General features: G+C 37.7%; 3 protein-coding genes across 6 annotated transcripts; all 3 read left to right on the top strand.

Annotated features, from left to right (window-relative positions):
• The first annotated feature begins 464 nt into the window (after nucleotides 1–464).
• LOC106646132 (T-cell activation inhibitor, mitochondrial) lies at nucleotides 465–4,090 on the top strand. 3 transcript variants are annotated; one of them, XM_089594118.1, is made up of 10 exons: nucleotides 465–632; nucleotides 744–862; nucleotides 978–1,170; nucleotides 1,326–1,440; nucleotides 1,578–1,972; nucleotides 2,082–2,394; nucleotides 2,466–2,566; nucleotides 2,609–2,770; nucleotides 2,845–2,976; nucleotides 3,058–4,090. In XM_089594118.1, the coding sequence occupies exons 3-10, from the start codon at nucleotides 1,148–1,150 to the stop codon at nucleotides 3,290–3,292; spliced, it is 1,476 nt and encodes a 491-aa protein (XP_089450244.1). In that variant the 5' UTR covers nucleotides 465–632; nucleotides 744–862; nucleotides 978–1,147; the 3' UTR covers nucleotides 3,293–4,090. The 3 variants fall into 3 exon arrangements, with proteins under 3 accessions (XP_089450244.1, XP_089450203.1, XP_089450284.1); XM_089594077.1 differs by having other exon boundaries at nucleotides 744–906; XM_089594158.1 differs by having other exon boundaries at nucleotides 744–1,170; nucleotides 2,627–2,770.
• Nucleotides 4,091–8,703: 4,613 nt separating this feature from the next.
• Nucleotides 8,704–12,564, top strand: LOC106641992 (uncharacterized). Its single transcript, XM_014356613.2, has one exon. It carries the CDS (start codon nucleotides 9,048–9,050, stop codon nucleotides 12,168–12,170), a length of 3,123 nt encoding a protein of 1,040 aa, XP_014212099.2. The 5' UTR covers nucleotides 8,704–9,047; the 3' UTR covers nucleotides 12,171–12,564.
• Nucleotides 12,565–12,668: 104 nt separating this feature from the next.
• Nucleotides 12,669–17,053, top strand: Ced-12 (engulfment and cell motility Ced-12). Of its 2 annotated transcripts, none has more exons than XM_089595801.1 (7): nucleotides 12,669–13,192; nucleotides 13,648–13,944; nucleotides 14,024–14,452; nucleotides 14,538–14,954; nucleotides 15,040–15,477; nucleotides 15,567–15,883; nucleotides 15,922–17,053. In XM_089595801.1, exons 1-7 carry the CDS (start codon nucleotides 13,061–13,063, stop codon nucleotides 16,115–16,117), a joined length of 2,226 nt encoding a protein of 741 aa, XP_089451927.1. In that variant the 5' UTR covers nucleotides 12,669–13,060; the 3' UTR covers nucleotides 16,118–17,053. The 2 variants fall into 2 exon arrangements, with proteins under 2 accessions (XP_089451927.1, XP_014212100.2); XM_014356614.2 differs by having other exon boundaries at nucleotides 12,674–13,192; nucleotides 15,567–15,873; nucleotides 15,957–17,053.
• Nucleotides 17,054–17,062: the final 9 nt, after the last annotated feature.

Below are 17,062 nucleotides of genomic sequence, written 5' to 3'. Positions count from 1 at the left end.
GGTTACTATTGTGCGTAGTACAATTATTACTACGTTCGGCATAGGTCGGATTATTTCCCATGCTAAGCATAGTAAAATTACAACAGTAGTAGTAGATTTACAAGAAGTTTAATGAGAACACTACAAACTCGTACTTTTACATCGCGGAAAGAAGGAATTTTTACTAGAGGAATAGTAAATCCACTAAAGTCATTTTTTACTGTGTACAAGCCTCCGTCGGCCGCCGTCGAGCCGTCGCGATATTCCGCATTCGGGCCGAATGATTCTGTTCGGGAGCCGAACGACCTTTTCTGTTTGGGTCAATGACTCTTGGAGTCTTGGGGTCTTAGGTGCTCGGAGCGCTCGGAGCACTTGAATCGAACAAGTCTACTAAAAGCATACTATCTCTATGATGCAAGCCCACCACCCTCCGAGAAATTAGCTTGAAAAAAGACAGTGCTACCATAACAATGTAAGGTGCCAAAGTGTAAGTTACTTAATAGCGGAAAGTCGTGAAAAATGACCAAATTATATCGATATTTTTGGAAAATATAAAAAAAAGGTTTTAAATATAATCAGTAATGGCTTCCCCGCGAGCTTCACTCGCTCGTTCGCGTTGGTAAAAAATTACCAAATTCTACGAAGTACCGACGGTAGAGTAGCCAACCACATATGTGTGGAATTAATAAAAAAAACGTTTATAAGAAATAATAATGTAAAAACATTCTATGAAGTAAAGTTTAAATAATCCGCCACTTTTTCAGCCATAATCTGTAATTAAAAGTTGGTAGCACAGTCGTGACAAGCATGTTATTGGGTTATGAAGCCAACTTCTCAGGATGGGCTAAACTACACATCCGCCACAACTTTTTTAAAACTTGCGGCAAGTACTTTTTTTACACGTTCTGGGCTCAGCTCTTAGTCTAAGTACAATGGTTTTCTAACAACGTACAGATCAGTCAATTCAATAGATAAGTATTTACTTAATTAATAAACAGTTACAGAGGCTGAGAGAGGGGTGTTTACATAAATACGTTAGTAACGACAAAATGGAATTGCAGGAAGATTAAAAATGAAGTTAGTATAGTACAGACCATTAATCAGAGTATCAGACCCGTTACTTTTATTACCAAGGACAAATGGTATATTCTTCCTTGGTTCTCCAAGAATGTACTGCGCATTGAAAAAATGGTAATAAAGTGTTGGAGATTGTTATTATTGCGCCTCAGTTCTGTGCAACAAACACTTTTGTTATTGCAGCATCAGCATTGCGTGTTGAATTAATTCGAAGATTATAGATTAATTTAACCTTTTTTTTTATTTTTCTATTCGCTTTTGCGACGCAGTCTTTGCAACAAAAGAGCCGTGCGGGCCTTGAGCACCAGCGAAATCTCGACGGCGCTCCGACCCTTTTATTTCTCGGTACATCCAGACCTCTTTGGACAATTTCCAACTCAAAGGGTTTGTTATTTCACCGTACAACTTATTATTGTTATTATTATACTGTTGATTATGTATTGTTACAACAATTACCTAACTGAAAAGCTAACGTACAATAACTGTACAACTGAATATTCAAAAGAAATATTAATTTGTAGACAGTGAATGAGAATTCTCTAAAGCAGCTGAGTTCTGCGATAGAACATTTACAGCAGAAGAGACAAATTAGGCCTACAACACTAGCCTTCTATTTGCGCTCTAAAGATGAAAAGGAAGTAAAGGCAGGAAAATTTACTTTGGTGAACATTCAACTAAATGAGCAGGATCTACGCAAAACAATTATAACTATATTGAAAACTTGCAATTTGCCAACATCTTCTGTTGAAAGACTTGAAGAAGAGAGATCTCCAACTGCAGAAAAAAGTAAAAGTAAAAATGAATTTTGGAGCCAAAATTTTTCTGGAGAAATAAATTTTTCTGAATTAGAGGATGATCCAATTTATGCTTCTTTATTGATGAGGAGAAAAATAAATTGTGTACCTGATACCCTCAAGTAAGTATTATAATTTTCGTTTAGTTTAATACTCTGAATAAATTTTATTTAAATCGTAAGTATCATTAAGATAAAGATTCAAAGATTGCTTAGGAGAATTGCGTTTTAGAGCATACTTGGATAAAAGCGTTAATGAAGCTCACATCAAATTTGAAGCTTGCCGGCCAGTCACATCTGAAGTAAAAAAATTAGAAGTTGCCCTGTGTGATCATTTAGGTTTGAAAAATATATTTTGGGACTGTGGATGGAACGTCACTCACTACAGAGGATGTTTATTAGCCTTTCAAGCTTTGGCGCAGCATCATCCAGAACCTATGGAAGTATTGAAAGATAGAACTCTTGTTTTTGCCAATGATACTGGTATTGGAGTAGAAGGAAACGTAATGCTCAACTCTGGAGAAGTCAGAAATAATTGGTTAGATGTAGGTGTCAAAGAAAAATCTCATTTATTATTCACTAGTTGAATTGTAATTACAAAATATATACTTTTTAGCTAATAAAAAATGTAAAGAAGTATGATTTGGTTCTACTTCGCTTACCTGCTTTTGAAAAAGCCGTGTCAAGAGTATTGCTAGACATAAAGGTTGGACGAAGGTAAGTAGAACAAGTTTTTAAACGAGTAACAATTTGGTTTAGGCCTGATTTTATGTGTAGAAAGTTTATGCCTAAAGTTATGGTTGGTGAATATGAGTCACAACTTCGACAATTAATAACCACTCTGTCGGATTATCGAGGAAAAAGAAGCTATCCAAATTCTTGGCCAGAAAGTTTGTCTTCTTACGAGATAGTTATAGAAGCGTGAGTTCTTGTAGTGTTCCCTAAACTATATATTTGTTAATTGAGGAAGATGTCTTACAAAACATCTATTACAGAGAAGCTGGACCTCTAATGTTATCACCAACTGGTCAGTTTATTGTGCCATCTTCATGTCCTAGCTTCTTACTAGTCAATTTTATAACAGAAAACCTTGAAGAAGCTGCAAAAAGATTACATCACTATAATAAGTAAGCTACACTAACTTGTCGTGTCTTATTTTAAATTACGTTAACAAAGTATTATTAAACAAATTTCATTATTTTTGGTAGTGTTAAATACGTTGAACGAGAATTACATGCTAAAGTCATTCAAGAATTAGGCCTAGCTAAATTGAATAAAGATGATAGCATAAGTCCAGATCATATGATACGATGCTGTGAACGTTTACTTTTGCACAAAAATGTCTTGGCGCCTTTGTTGGATGGAATCATGCTTTGGATAACGCACTATTACTCTGTAATGAGCGATGGTGTCTTGTGCATTCCTTGGGATTGGAAACTCTGAATTCAGATGAATTGTTGAGCCTGTAATATGGTATTCATTCTCGTAGTTTCATATCATTTTTTCATCGCTTATATAGCTTTAACAGGACATATGTACCTACATAGGTATTGAAGTTTTGGAAACCTTGCCCCACTCATTAGATATTAAAAATGACTATTTAAGTTTCAGCTTCCAATTATGACAATGATTAATCTTAACCTTTATACTTGTAAATAGTAATTAATGGAGCTGTTTATGGAACTCGTCTCTAAAAAATGCTGAACTATGCTCAGTAGAACGTGAAGATTCTTAAATGTCAATACAAATTAACTTATGTGTATATAAATACAAATTTTTACTAAACAATCTTATATGGAATACTCTGAAAATAGTTTTCAAAGTACTGTACTACAAGATTAAACTACTCATCAAAATAAATAACTTGAGAATCGAGGGGTTTGTCATTGCAGAACGCTAGAAGGGTATTAAAACCTCGTTTTCAAGTATTAATTGAGAAAATCGTTGAAATAATGCATTGGATCGAAATTCTGTAAACAACTTTTTTGTTTCTCTTTATGGGCTTAGTGTTGAAATATGTTATAGTTTTCTGAAAACATTTTCAGAACTTGCTGCTTACAAAACGTATAAAATAAATATGCGAAAAGCTTACATGTAGCCGAATGGTGTTTTTCGCGTACGCTATCATTCATTAAGTACTTGTACAAAGGTAGGTGGAGCGTTGCTTGAGGAGTGGGTTTTTAGCTTGGCTCCCTGACAGACTCACAAATAATTGTTAGAGTAAGTAGTGATGTAAATATTGCTGAATTAATAATTAACTTGTTAGAAAAATAAATACTATATTTGAAAAGATATACATTTTTTGTCTCAAGTCAACAACAATCCAATCCCTGGCCAGATCATTTTTTTTTTTTTTAATATCATAACAATTGTGCTGAAATTACTGTCCAGAATTTTTGATACCAACAATATATTTATGCAATGAAACTTTTTTAAAATTCAATCGACTTGATTGTTCAGGGTGTCTAGTGTATTTCTGACCATGTTTTTCTATTAACCTACTCTTTGCCACAAACTGCTGTTGACTTTGGGTTTTCAAAAAAAAATCAAATAAGTTGAAAATTGACAATGCAACTTTTCAATGAGCTTTAACTTTGAGGGTAGGCGCAACTATTTTAACTGACAGAGAATACAGTATAGGTCTGTTCAGTCTGTTCACTCAATTTGAGTTTAGCGGAACAGTGGAGCCCCCTTTTCAATATGAACGTTCACAATGAAATATTTATGAAATAAGCAAAAAATGTCTATGTGTATCGCTTAACACTTCGAATAGCTCCTTTATGTGACAATAGATTCGTTCACCTTACAATCCAGGGACGGTCGGGGACAGTGTGGGCGAGTCGGAGACGAAAGTGAACAAGTGCTCTTCTCCGATCGTCCCTGATCGCCCCTGACCGTACGCGATGCGCAGTTGTACACGTTAGGTTAGGTTATTGCAAAAAGTAAACAAACTTTTTTCTATTTGCACTTCTTTATTTACAAACTATTGTTTACATACAGCATTGGATTGTAAGGTGAACGAATCTAATATGACCACAAAGTGGCGCATACCTAACCTTCCCTACTTTTACGCGATACGCTTTACGCGGTTCCATGTGCCCGGGCCTTTAGTATCAGGGGACCGTAGGAAGAACGAATGAACGCATCTAAAATGGTCAGGACACACCTCTTGTATATACTTTCACGATGGACGAGTCAAACCATTATTACACAATGGGTCAAACTACTCAAACTATAGATGTATCAAATTTTAATGATTAAACAGTGCCTTTATCTTCAGTTAAATTTCGATTTTAATAATACCCTTCATATTATTAAAAGATATGACTTTAAATAAACATTAATTAAATAATTGTGTAAGGATGAAGTTTGGAAATAACAGTCAACTTTAAGTTGATATTTTTGTTTTGTTTAGTAAAGTAAGCATTTCTGATTGTAAACAAAGCAAAGCAGACGATAGAATGTCGGAAAATGTCACGAAAAAGAGCAAGTAGACCGACGTCATCTGCTTTACTGCTGGTGAGATTGCGGATCACATCACCAGTAAATCGACAGTAGCGCCCCCAACCACGCAACGTTGTCACGTCGTACATATGTAACTGCTGGCGGCGATTGCGGATTACACCCTATTTTGTGAAAACACAAATTTGAATGTTACGGAGTTGATGACATTAATGACAAGTTTCTTACAGGTGTATATGTCAAAAACCTCCAGATCGTGTCGTAAATGTCGTAATCCACCACTGCCATGAGGCTCCAGGATCTCTGCGAATAACTTTCGAATTGGGACATGAAAAAAATACCCAAAATTGCGGAATCGTTACCAACGTTTGCAATCACTTTGCAAAAAATTGTCGGATCTTCCGGTTGTCTATAAAAAAATAAAAACTAAATGGTCCAGCAAGAGTCCGAATAAGTACGTTGTCTGGCTCAAATACTTCACATACGGCTATGAAACTTACTTTAATCGTTTGCAATTTAATTGTCGATGATGATTATCTATTGCATTATCGTAAAACTAACAGAAAAACAATGTGAAATAATTATTTCTGTCATTGCGAATGAAGTCTTCTCTGCAGCTCTATATATATATACATATATATATACAAATAGCTATAGCGCTCTCGAGAGCAGACAGACTACCAAACTGGCGGAAAATTCAAATATGTCGCACAGTAGAACAGACTTGTGAAGTTGGCGCCCGTAAATATTGAATATTAATATTTTGCACCCATTCAGGGCTTAAACGATTCCTCCTTACTTGCAGATTTATCCTCCACTTGAATTTTTATTTGCGGATCAATAGTTTGCGAGATATTTGCAAAATAAAAAGTCGAAAATGGGCGTGGCGCTGAAGTATAAAAAACTTTGTTAAAAGTGCTAAATTGGGTTAAAATCCAATTCTACCTGTACGATTCGATTCCTCCTCATTTGCGGATTACGTAGGTATATAAATTAATGTAATTAAATGTCACAAAGTTTGTAAATAATGAATTTAATTATAGAGTGAGAGAATCTAGTAACTTTTGTCTAGTGACTTTTGGTCCAGTGCTCCGTTCCTGTTGTTCGGTACATGTCGTTTACTCCGTACCGCGGGTTCTACAAAATATTTATCAGAATAGAAAACTTTAGTAGGTATTAATCTATTAATTATTAGCTATAAGTTATTCAGCTTTTGGGTCAATCCACACACACATACATTGCATACTTCAAACTAAAGGAAAAATTTATTTGTCAATAGGTACAGATTTTTCATCTTAAGAATCTAATATCTGGAATCTATTGTGGCAAACACTGTGGATTGATATTTATTCATTACGCGCAAAATTTTAATATTTGTTGTTATTCAAGAAACAAATAACAACACAACTAAAAAGTAGCAGTACAGCTACAATCATTACAAGACAAGCCACAGCTAAGCACACGAGTAATAATTTTGTTTGGGCAAGCTTTAGAAAACAGCTCAAGCATTCAAATTTCGCGCTTAAATGATTAATCAGGCGAATTGAAGATCAAGTTACCGACCAGTGGAAACGGATAAAAGTGACACAGGCTGTGTTCGCCTAAGGCTCTATTATTGTCTGTTAAGGTCACGTGATCATTTATCATAAGTGCGAGGGAGACAGCATGATGTCACCATCTCACTCGCACTTATCATAAATGATCACGTGACCTTAACAGACTACAAATGGAGCCTATGTAAACACAGCCCCAGTAATAAATTTACAAGTACTTAATTTAAAAAAATGTTTATTAAATGGGCTTACACTAGATTGCATAGTCATCGAAAAATGTGTGTGTGTGTGTGTGTGTGTATTGATCCAAAAGCTGAACAACTTATAACTAATAATTAATAGATTAATACCTACTAAAGTTTTCTATTCTGGGGCCGTACCATATAACTATTTTTCTGTACATCGGCCTATCTTATAATATAGGCCCGCGAAGCTAAAAAAAGTTGTATGGTACGGCTCCAGATAAATATTTTGTAGAACCCGCGGTACGGAGTCAACGACATGTACCGAACAACAGGAACGGAGCACTGGACCAAAAGTCACTAGACAAAAGTTACTAGATTCTCTCACTCTATAATTAAATTCATTATTTACAAACTTTGTGACATTTAATTACATTAATTTATATACCTACGTAATCCGCAAATGAAGAGGAATCGAATCGTACAGGTAGAATTGGATTTTAACCCAATTTAGCACTTTCAACAAAGTTTTTTATACTTCAGCGCCGCGCCCGTTTTCGACTTTTTATTTTGCAAATATCTCGCAAACTATTGATCCGCAAATAAAAATTCAAGTGGAGGATAAATCCGCAAGTAAGGAGGAATCGTTTAAGCCCTGAATGGGTGCAAAATATTAATATTCAATATTTACGGGCGCCAACTTCACAAGTCTCAGTAGAACAACTTCTATTAATATCAAGATTTATAATTTAAAATAGATATCGAAGAAAAGCTAACACATGAGTAATTACAGAAGAACCTTAAACTTATTATTTATAATAACTTAATATATGTATAGAGCAAATACATCAAGCTGTATACCTATAAATATAGATATAGCTGTACCTATAAATATATATTTGCTCTGACTCACGTTACCAACTTACAAACGCCAAAATGATAGTTTTATACTTATTGTATCACAATAATTTGTTCTATTAATAATGCACACTTGTTGCAAATTCATACTGCAACAGAGTTTTTTTTAGTATTTAATTCAACTTGATAAGACCGAATCGACTTCAATCACGTAAAGCAGATGATTGCGTTACGTAAAAACACATTTTCGAAGTTCACTTAAAAAATAATAAGTTTGATTCTCCGCCAGTTAGGTAGTCTGTCTGCTCTCGAGAGCGCTATAGCTATTTGTATATATATATGTATATATATATAGAGCTGCAGAGAAGACTTCATTCGCAATGACTGAAATAATTATTTCACATTGTTTTTCTGTTAGTTTTACGATAATGCAATAGATAATCATCATCGACAATTAAATTGCAAACGATTAAAGTAAGTTTCATAGCCGTATGTGGAGTATTTGAGCCAGACAACGTACTTATTTGGACTCTTGCTGGACCATTTAGTTTTTATTTTTTTATAGACAATCAGAAGATCTGACAATTTTTTGCAAAGTGATTGCAAACGTTGCTAACGATTCCGCAATTTTGGGTATTTTTTTCATGTCCCAATTCGAAAGTCATTCGCGGAGTTCCTGGAGCCCTGCCATGAGTATACCTATATACATTTCACGTGGTCGAGTCCGTCGTTTGAAATGACCGTTACTTACTGCAGCTTGTGAAATTTTAAACTTTTATGTGTGTGTATATATAGGCACTAAAAGAGCATGTTAGTGCTTTTTGAAATTTTATTTTTTTGGCGTCTCACAATGTGAAGTAAACAAATTTGACTCTCCAAATTCAGATTAGTTTGGAGATAAAAGTATGTCGAAAAACGAGCAACTAGCAAGTCGTATACAAAAACTTTGACGTTAGTTTTTTGTTTTGCTCCTCCGCACACCGCTAACCAACTATAAAAACAAAGGACGCTCTCAGCCACTTCTCATAATTCGTATCCCGTATAAGAGGCAGTAAATACCTTGGTGTAGATAGGGCTCAAGTCTACAAAAATACGGTAAGCTGGTCAACGTCAGGACACGAAATATTCCTCGAGGAATAAACAATGGATTTGGGCAAGGATTTTTACCAAAAGTGGAAGGCCAAGTCGACGAACAACCGGTGTCTGTTTCTAGAAGACTACTCCGACATTTCAAAGATAGAACCCGACAAGATCTTCTCCTCGACTGCCCTGGAGGAGCAGGAAAGGCCCGACAGCCACTTTAGCCTCCGGCTATCATCCGAGTCGTACGTAGACGAGACGCAAGAGGAGTGCCCGGAGAAGCCAAGACCACAGCAGGTTATCCTGATCAGTGAAAGTAGTTCCAACGATAGTGCTCTGCCTCCTGACAAAGCAAGCGAGCCAACAGCCCGTAAAACTCCTGTTGCCTCTGTTCCCATTACTGGCTGGGTTGAGCGGAATCAGGAGTCATCCTCGTCCTCCGAAGATGAGGTGAGGCCCACCAAGCCTTTGTTGCAACAACAGCCATCAATAGCTATCATAGAGGACAGTGACTCCGAGGAGAACGGCAAGTCCAACGCGGTCTCAAAAGAGATCGTGGCTGATGGCGCGACCCTGTCCGAGAGAAAGAAAAAGGAAATACTCGATTGGCTGGCATGCAACTTTGACAGCATGAGGTGCGGTGCTGGCACTGGTGGTAGTAGCTCGTACAGCCAGGACAGCGTAGTCTCGGGTAGCAGGAAAAGCGGTACTACCAGCTCCGGAAACAGTAGTCTAGAGCGGCTGGAGATGAACTATGAGACCCCCAATAATCGACATAAGTTGGTAAGGCCGACTATCAGCGACAAATTGAGGGAATGTGAGAAGAAAAACAACAAGCACCTGTCCAGGCGAGATCACATTTCTCGACGGTCAAGGGTGATACAGCTGGATATCGTCAGGGATCAAACCCCTGGCAGCAAGAACTCCGACAAAACGCCAACAAATGTCAGATCCAATCGTAGGAGAGTCATTAAGAACGCAACGCCTGCGAGCACAGGCTCTGACAGCACTCTAAAAAACCAGGTAAGATTAGCTTCAGGTAAACGCATCAACCAACAGACTTCTACTGGTAAAAGTATCACCAGGACACCGATTGGCAATGCAAGGTCATGTGTGAGAAAAATCATCAGAGATAAATCACCTGTCTGCATGACGGTAGGCAATACGCCGCCTACAGTTGTCAAAATCGATCGGAGACCAATAGTTATGCCAGAGAGATTATCATCTGAGGTCGAAGATTCCGAGGAGCAGTTATCAATAAATAATGCGAAATCGAATGTCATAATATCTGAGTCAGAATCGTTTGAGTCCAAAGAAAGTGATGATTTTGAAAAACTGAATAGCGAAAGAAGTAAAGAAATTCTTCCAGACGTGCTTGCAAGGTTGAATTATCATAACAAATTCAGGAGCTTGAATAAAGTGCAGGCTTTGGATGGTTTAAGTTTGAAAAACAAGCCGTCAAGTCCTGAAAATTTGCAAAAACAATCGAAAATTGCATCAAAAGCCTTAGAATTTACAGATGATGCAGATATTTTCAAAAAATCCATCAATCCGAACAATCAAGCTCAATTAACCGCTGATAAACCATTGGATCCCGAAGTTTTTGAAATCACAGATGATATAGATAATTATGATGAATCACCAGAACAATGTTCTAAGGACAAAGAAAGTCATCAAGAAGTTGATCAACCTGCGCTAATAGTTGAAACTGTGAATACCACTGTTAATGATTGTGCAGACATTTTAGAGAATTTATACGGAGAAGCATGGAGAAATAAAGCAAAGACCCTTATTTCATCAGCAGAGCCGAAAAAGCAGATGAAAGATGCATGGACGGAAAAAATGAATAATTTTCGAAAACCGCAATTCAACTTGGAATCCAAGAGCGATTTTTCAGATAAGAAAAATATTCAATCTACAGGTAATAGAACAAAGTCCAAGAATCAGAAGTCAAAGGATAGTTTTATTAATAATCGGTCAACATCGGAAAGTAGTAGTCCAGATGGCTCCTACTACACAGCTCTCAGCAATCCCACGTCTCAGAATAATTTGCCGGCAATCAGGACTACTTCCACGGTAAAGGTAAGCGATAAGAACGTCAAGAGTACAGTGCTAGCTATTTGTGATTCGGAGTCATCGGATGATAATATCAAAGACAATGGTGACGACGACAACGATGAAAACTGGAAAATGAGAAGCCCGGTTCAGAGGCGACTGAGCTTTGACTCCTCCAGTAGTTCTATTACGAGCGAGTTTGATCCAGATGACATTGTCCCACCCAAAACAAAAGCTAAAACAATAAAATTTAAAAAGTTCACCGGTGCCGAAGTAAGCAAACCAAAGTCGCATCAGCAGTTTGACAAACGATTTGTGAAAAAAAGTTTCCTGGCTTCTCTGTCGAAGGAGGTGCCTCTGCACCAAGCAGACTTCAAAGCAATGACCTACAGAAACAAATACACCGTACTCAAGGAGGAATTGTGCAAGGTATTGTTCAGGGTATTTAACGAAAAGGTTTTTCAAAGTAAGCTGCCGGACGACATGGTTGTTGAGTGGAGCGTTCGATTGACTGGTACTGCAGGAAAATGCTACAACAAACAGACGGTGAAAGCTCTCGGCAAAACTACCAAGTCGTCTAGGATTGTCTTGGCCGCCAAAGTCTTGGACTCTCCAGAAAGATTGAGGGACACGTTGATTCACGAAATGTGTCACGCTGCGACTTGGTTGATAAACAATGTGTCGGACGGCCACGGCAGATTCTGGAAAGCATGGGCACACAAGGCAATGAAAGTTTTCCCAGAGCTACCACCCATTACTCGGTGTCACGATTACCAAATACAAACTAAATACACGTACAAATGTACTACGTGCGGCTACAGTATTGGAAGACACTCCAAGTCCCTGGATCTCAACGTCAAACGATGTGGCTACTGCTATGGAAAATTTGAACTGTTGATAAACAAGGTCACAAAGAATGGGAAAGTGCAAACGAAAAGTACGGCCCAGAGCAGAGAACTGACGGGCTTTGCCCTTTACGTCAAAGAAAACTATCAGTCGGTGAAGAAAAGTGGGGCTGCAACGAAGCACGCCGAAGTTATGAAGTTACTGGGCCAACAGTTCTCTGCCATCAAGTTGATGCCCAAGCCGGGAGATCGCTGCAAAAATAATAATAACGACGAATCGCCGTAACCGCAAGATTCCAAAGTGTAAATAAAAAAACTGGAGTGCAAGATTTTAATTGTAACCAAGCGCTTTTTCCCAAACGACATCCATCGGCACTAAAGACTGATGCAAATGTTTTTAAAGTTAATTATTGTTGATTTAAAATTTTTAAAAGTATATTGTAAAAAGTTCAGATTTATATCATATTATAAAGCTTACACCTTTTTTTTTTCCTCACGATGGGGAAAAAGAGGATTCCAATTGTGCAGATCATAGATTGATATTAAAAATTATAAGCTGAGCACTAGACAAAGTGAGCAATGACGTTCACGATAATTATATTTCCATGAATATATTTCTGAAAAGCTGTATGCCACTAAATCAACTATTATAGGATGGAGATGCGTGCAATCTGCATCGAATTCTGCAGTACGGCGGAGCAGAGTCAGCAGAGAGAGAACGCCCACCCAAATATATATATATATACCTGACTTGTATACTTGTACATACAAAAATACAAAACAGTACGAACCAACCTTAGCTGAGGTATTATGACGGCCAGGCCAACAGTCCTCCCTACGCGTGAATCATCTGCAATAAGTATTGTATACCTACATCAGCAGGCATCAGTCACAGTCACACTCTACTTTTTGCCCTCACATCCAGTGGGAAAGAAAGAAAATACGGACGTACCACTTTCATCTGTCAGGGCAATAGAATACGTCCACGTCTCCTAGGACCTTGCTGGTGATACAAAAAGGATTGGTGCATGTAAGAGAGAGAGAGAGAAACAAAGGACGAGCAAAGCAGCAAGCAATGGCCGAGAAATTTGTTTGCTAATACATGAGTGTAGCTGTAAATGACGACGAGACCCCATATGCAGGAGTCCCATCAGACACTTTGTGCAGCTTCCATTCATGTACACACAAACAATCAAGATGCCAGTGCAGAAGGACTCGAACATCGTCAAGATAGCCGTTCAGTTCGCGGACCAGGTGCCACAGCTCATTGAGTTCAATCAGAAACAGCCTCTCACCTGGATCATTCAGGTAGGCCTACATTTATTTATCCATGACCCTTCTACCGCTGTTTAAATCCTTTTAGAGCTGTGTTTTTCAATATTTTGTTTTTTAACCAATGCGGACGAGGTGTGTCCCCTAAACAAGATACATGTGTAACTGTGTGACATTTATTACTTTAGGAAGTATTTTTTCTAATAATTTTAACACAATTTGGTACAAAAAGTGATTCAAGGTACATATTAGATTAATTACTCGGATACTTGGTTTGAATTCAATTAGTCAAAGCTTTGCCATGCATCGTAATCTAAATTGCTTGTAGTAGTTCATTCAAAAAACTTGAGTAAGATTGGATTCGTTTTTTCCTTTCCCAGTTTACAAGTTTGTTAATTTAGTCAGAGATTTTGTGAACAGTACACTTATGTCCATAACAACAATAAATGAAAGCTCATTCTCAAAGCATTTTTGTGTTTGTCTTGCTCTAGGAACTGTGTAATGGTTGGGATCTCCCGGATCACGAGTCATACTCGCTTCAATTTTCCGATACCAACAATCAGAACTACATTAACGAGAAAAACCGTAATGAAATAAAAAACGGTAGCATCCTCAGGTTAGAACACTCGCCATCAAAAACTGCTATTGATATTCTCTCCAAGCTAAATGCTGGTAGTTCAGAAGATGAAGTTGTGAAAGCACTAGAAAAGCTTAGCCGCTTGAGTCGAGATATTACCTTTGCTTTAGAATTCACCAATCAAAACGGATTGAACTTTGTAATCTCTCAGGTAAGCCGTGTAGCCACAGAAGCCATATTTTTTACTTGAATCTCATATTTTTCGGTTTCACAAAAATGGCCACTTGCAGGTTGAATCAGAGAAATACAAAGCAAGTGCTTTGGCCTTCTGTTTGCAATCGTTTGTCGAGTTGATGGAACATGGCATCTCATCCTGGGATATCCTCGGAGCGCCATTTATAAACAAAGTGGCCAGTTACGTGAACAATCAAGCAATAGTCATTGATGCCAATGTCATCAAAGCTTCGCTGAGTATCCTTGAAAACATAGTCTTGAACTCGACCGACAAGTGTGGCCAAGTCGAGAAAGAAGTAACTTTTCCAAACCTCGTGTGGCATTTACAAAACATGAATCCGCAAATCCAACAAAACGCTATTGCTTTGATAAATGCGTTGTTCTTGAAAGCAGACATGGCCAAGCGGAGAGCTATTTCAGCTACTTTGCAGTCAAAGAAAGTCAGAAGTGTATTCCTCACCAACATTATTCAATCGACTAACCAGGTAAATTTTTCCCAGTCCCAAAAGACACAACCAAGCAAAACCCCTTTGCAAGTATTTTTTACCTCATACTCGATGATTCTTGCAGGTCGGCACGGAAATGGCTCATCAGTTGTATGTCTTTCAAACACTAACCCTCAGCCTACTCGAGCAGAGAATGATGACTAAAATGGACACACAAGACCAAGATGCGCATGACAAAATTAAGGAGCTCCGTATGATTGCCTTTGACTTCGAGGGTAGCAACAGTAGTGACATCGCAGCTCGAAAACAGGGCCTATTCGCCAAAGATTACAAAAAGTTGGGCTTCAAATGCGACATCAATCCTGCCCTAGATTTCACGGAAACCCCACCGGGAATGCTGGCTCTTGACTGCATGGTGTATTTTGCTCGCAATCATACCGAAAGCTACACCAAAGTCGTGCTGGAAAACTCATGTCGGGCAGATGAACACGAGTGTCCATTTGGAAGAACCAGCATTGAGCTTGTTAAACTGTTGTGTGAGGTTTGTATTGGAATGTTTAAACTTGATTGTTTCTTGTATCGAATAACGCACGATTCGTTGATACCAAAGATATTTTATTTCAAAGATTTTACACATCGGGGATGCCCCGAACGAGCAAGGCCAATGCTACCATCCAATGTTCTTTACGCATGATCATCCGTTCGAGGAGTTTTACTGCGCTTGCATTGTCCTGCTGAACAAAACGTGGAAAGAAATGAAAGCTACGACCGAGGATTTCGGTAAAGTGTTTTTGGTTGTCCAAGAGCAGATAACAAGAGCCTTGGATTCAAAGCCCACGTGGCTCGACAAGTTTAAAACCAAGCTGCAGCAGTTGACCTACTCCGACATCACGAATTTGCGCCAGCAGGAGAGAACTAATCGAGAAGAGTGGGGAAATCACGCGAGACCCATTCTCACGCTGAAAGACAAGATAACCCCGGAGATCATGGATCTGATACAGCAGCAACGATTGGGATTTCTCGTGGAGGGTACAAGGTTCACCAAGTACAGCACGAGAGGACAGGTTTGTATATTTTATCATTTGTACATCTCACACCTGGAAACTTGTTTACTAGTTGTTGTAATTATGGTTTTTTTTTTTTGTATCCGTAGAGAATGAAAGACAAGTTCTGGTACGTTCGTCTGTCACCGAACCATAAGGTCTTCCACTACGGTGATTGCAATGAAAAGTCAGTGCCAAGTATAGACGAACTGCCAACAAAGCTGGCCGTCGTCGAAATTCGAAGTCTCGTTATTGGAAGAGATTGTCCTCACATGAAAGATTTACAGCGACGAAAGACCACTCACCAGTTGGCTTTCTCTTTGATTTTGGATTCTGTAGATGTTGCAAGCTTAGACTTTGTAGCTCCTGATGAACAAGTGTACGATTACTGGACCGACGGTATCAACGCACTGCTCGGTAACTTTGTGTTTTTTATCGCTTGTCGACAAACTTTTGCAACCCAAGGTTACAATTTGACAACTTGTTTTTTGGCTTCTTAGGTCTCCGCATGACTAGTAAGGAAACAGAAAAGGATTTGCAGACGCTTCTGTCGATGGATATCAAACTTAGACTGCTGGATACCGAAGGAATCGACATTCCACAAGACCCACCCCCGATTCCGGATCCTCCGCCAAACTACGATTTTTGCTACGACGTATGAACATTTTAGATTCAGACGTTTTTACAGTTCTAACTACTGCTATCTTAGTTTATTCTGATTAAGTGTATTGTACCAAACATGACTGCTAGTAAAAATATGGCAATATTTATGATATTCCGTATGAACTTTAGTAGCATCTCGTAAAATTGATAAATTTTAAAAACATCTTTTTCGTAGAAAGTCATATTTTGAACTTTACCAAAGATGATATTATAGGAAAGAATCTTTGACATTAGAATTATTTTAACAAAATTGCCTATGGCAAATATTTAAAAAATTGCATAGCCCTATCGAAACATTATTCTCATTCCTATTTATTTATCGTGATGTGAACGAATCAACGATTCTTACAAATTCTTATTTTCCTTACTAATGATTTATTTGACTTATTTTTTATGATTTTAATCTTATTTTTAAAACGACCACGTTTGATTCGTAAGTTTTGTAACTAATATGGGTGAACATTTTTAATTTTTAGACCTGTAATATTTTTAAAATGTAGAGGCGCTGTAAATTTTCATTATATTCTTTGTAAACGGCGTTTAGGTGACAGTCACGAAACCAAAAAGTAGTTGACATAAAGTAGTCGATTTATTTAGTCTTTGTCTTTCACGGACCAAGAGGTGTATGTATGTTTTTTCTGTGGAAAGCTCATTTCTGCCGTTTTGATCATTAATATTTAACTTGAAATTTATAGAACTGAATAAAAAACTATCATACATCAGCGCTATGCCATCTTTCAAATATTTTTTTAAGCAGATGAACAATTTATTCGAAATAAAAAACACTAGTAACAACCAAGCGAATACGCTGGTACGGTAGTGTTATTTTATATTTTATAACTAATTCGTCAATTGTACCTATATTTATGACAACGAGACAAGCATTTTCTACCTATAGTAATGTCTACGTCGAACGATCGAATTCTTTTGATAGTGCTCAATA

Source organism: Copidosoma floridanum, unplaced genomic scaffold (genome assembly GCF_036245765.1).
Source record: "Copidosoma floridanum isolate Cflo_tuat_1 unplaced genomic scaffold, Cflo_Japanese_pri ptg000001l, whole genome shotgun sequence".
Lineage (NCBI taxonomy): Eukaryota > Metazoa > Arthropoda > Insecta > Hymenoptera > Encyrtidae > Copidosoma > Copidosoma floridanum.
Note: the sequence above shows the minus strand (reverse complement) of the source record. Positions and strands in the feature narration are given on the sequence as shown.

Excerpts from the sequence above, each read along its gene's own strand:
- LOC106646132 (XM_089594118.1), top strand. The coding sequence starts at position 1,148 with ATGTACTGCGCATTGAAAAAATG. Across the intron at positions 2,567-2,608 it reads GACATAAAGGTTGGACGAAG|GCCTGATTTTATGTGTAGAA; the intron begins GTAAGTAGAACA and ends AATTTGGTTTAG. Across the intron at positions 2,771-2,844 it reads TACGAGATAGTTATAGAAGC|AGAAGCTGGACCTCTAATGT; the intron begins GTGAGTTCTTGT and ends CATCTATTACAG.
- LOC106641992 (XM_014356613.2), top strand. The coding sequence starts at position 9,048 with ATGGATTTGGGCAAGGATTTTTACCAAAAGTGGAAGGCCAAGTCGACG.
- Ced-12 (XM_089595801.1), top strand. The coding sequence starts at position 13,061 with ATGTACACACAAACAATCAAGATGCCAGTGCAGAAGGACTCGAACATC. Across the intron at positions 14,955-15,039 it reads TTGTTAAACTGTTGTGTGAG|ATTTTACACATCGGGGATGC; the intron begins GTTTGTATTGGA and ends TTTATTTCAAAG. Across the intron at positions 15,884-15,921 it reads GCACTGCTCGGTAACTTTGT|GTTACAATTTGACAACTTGT; the intron begins GTTTTTTATCGC and ends TTGCAACCCAAG.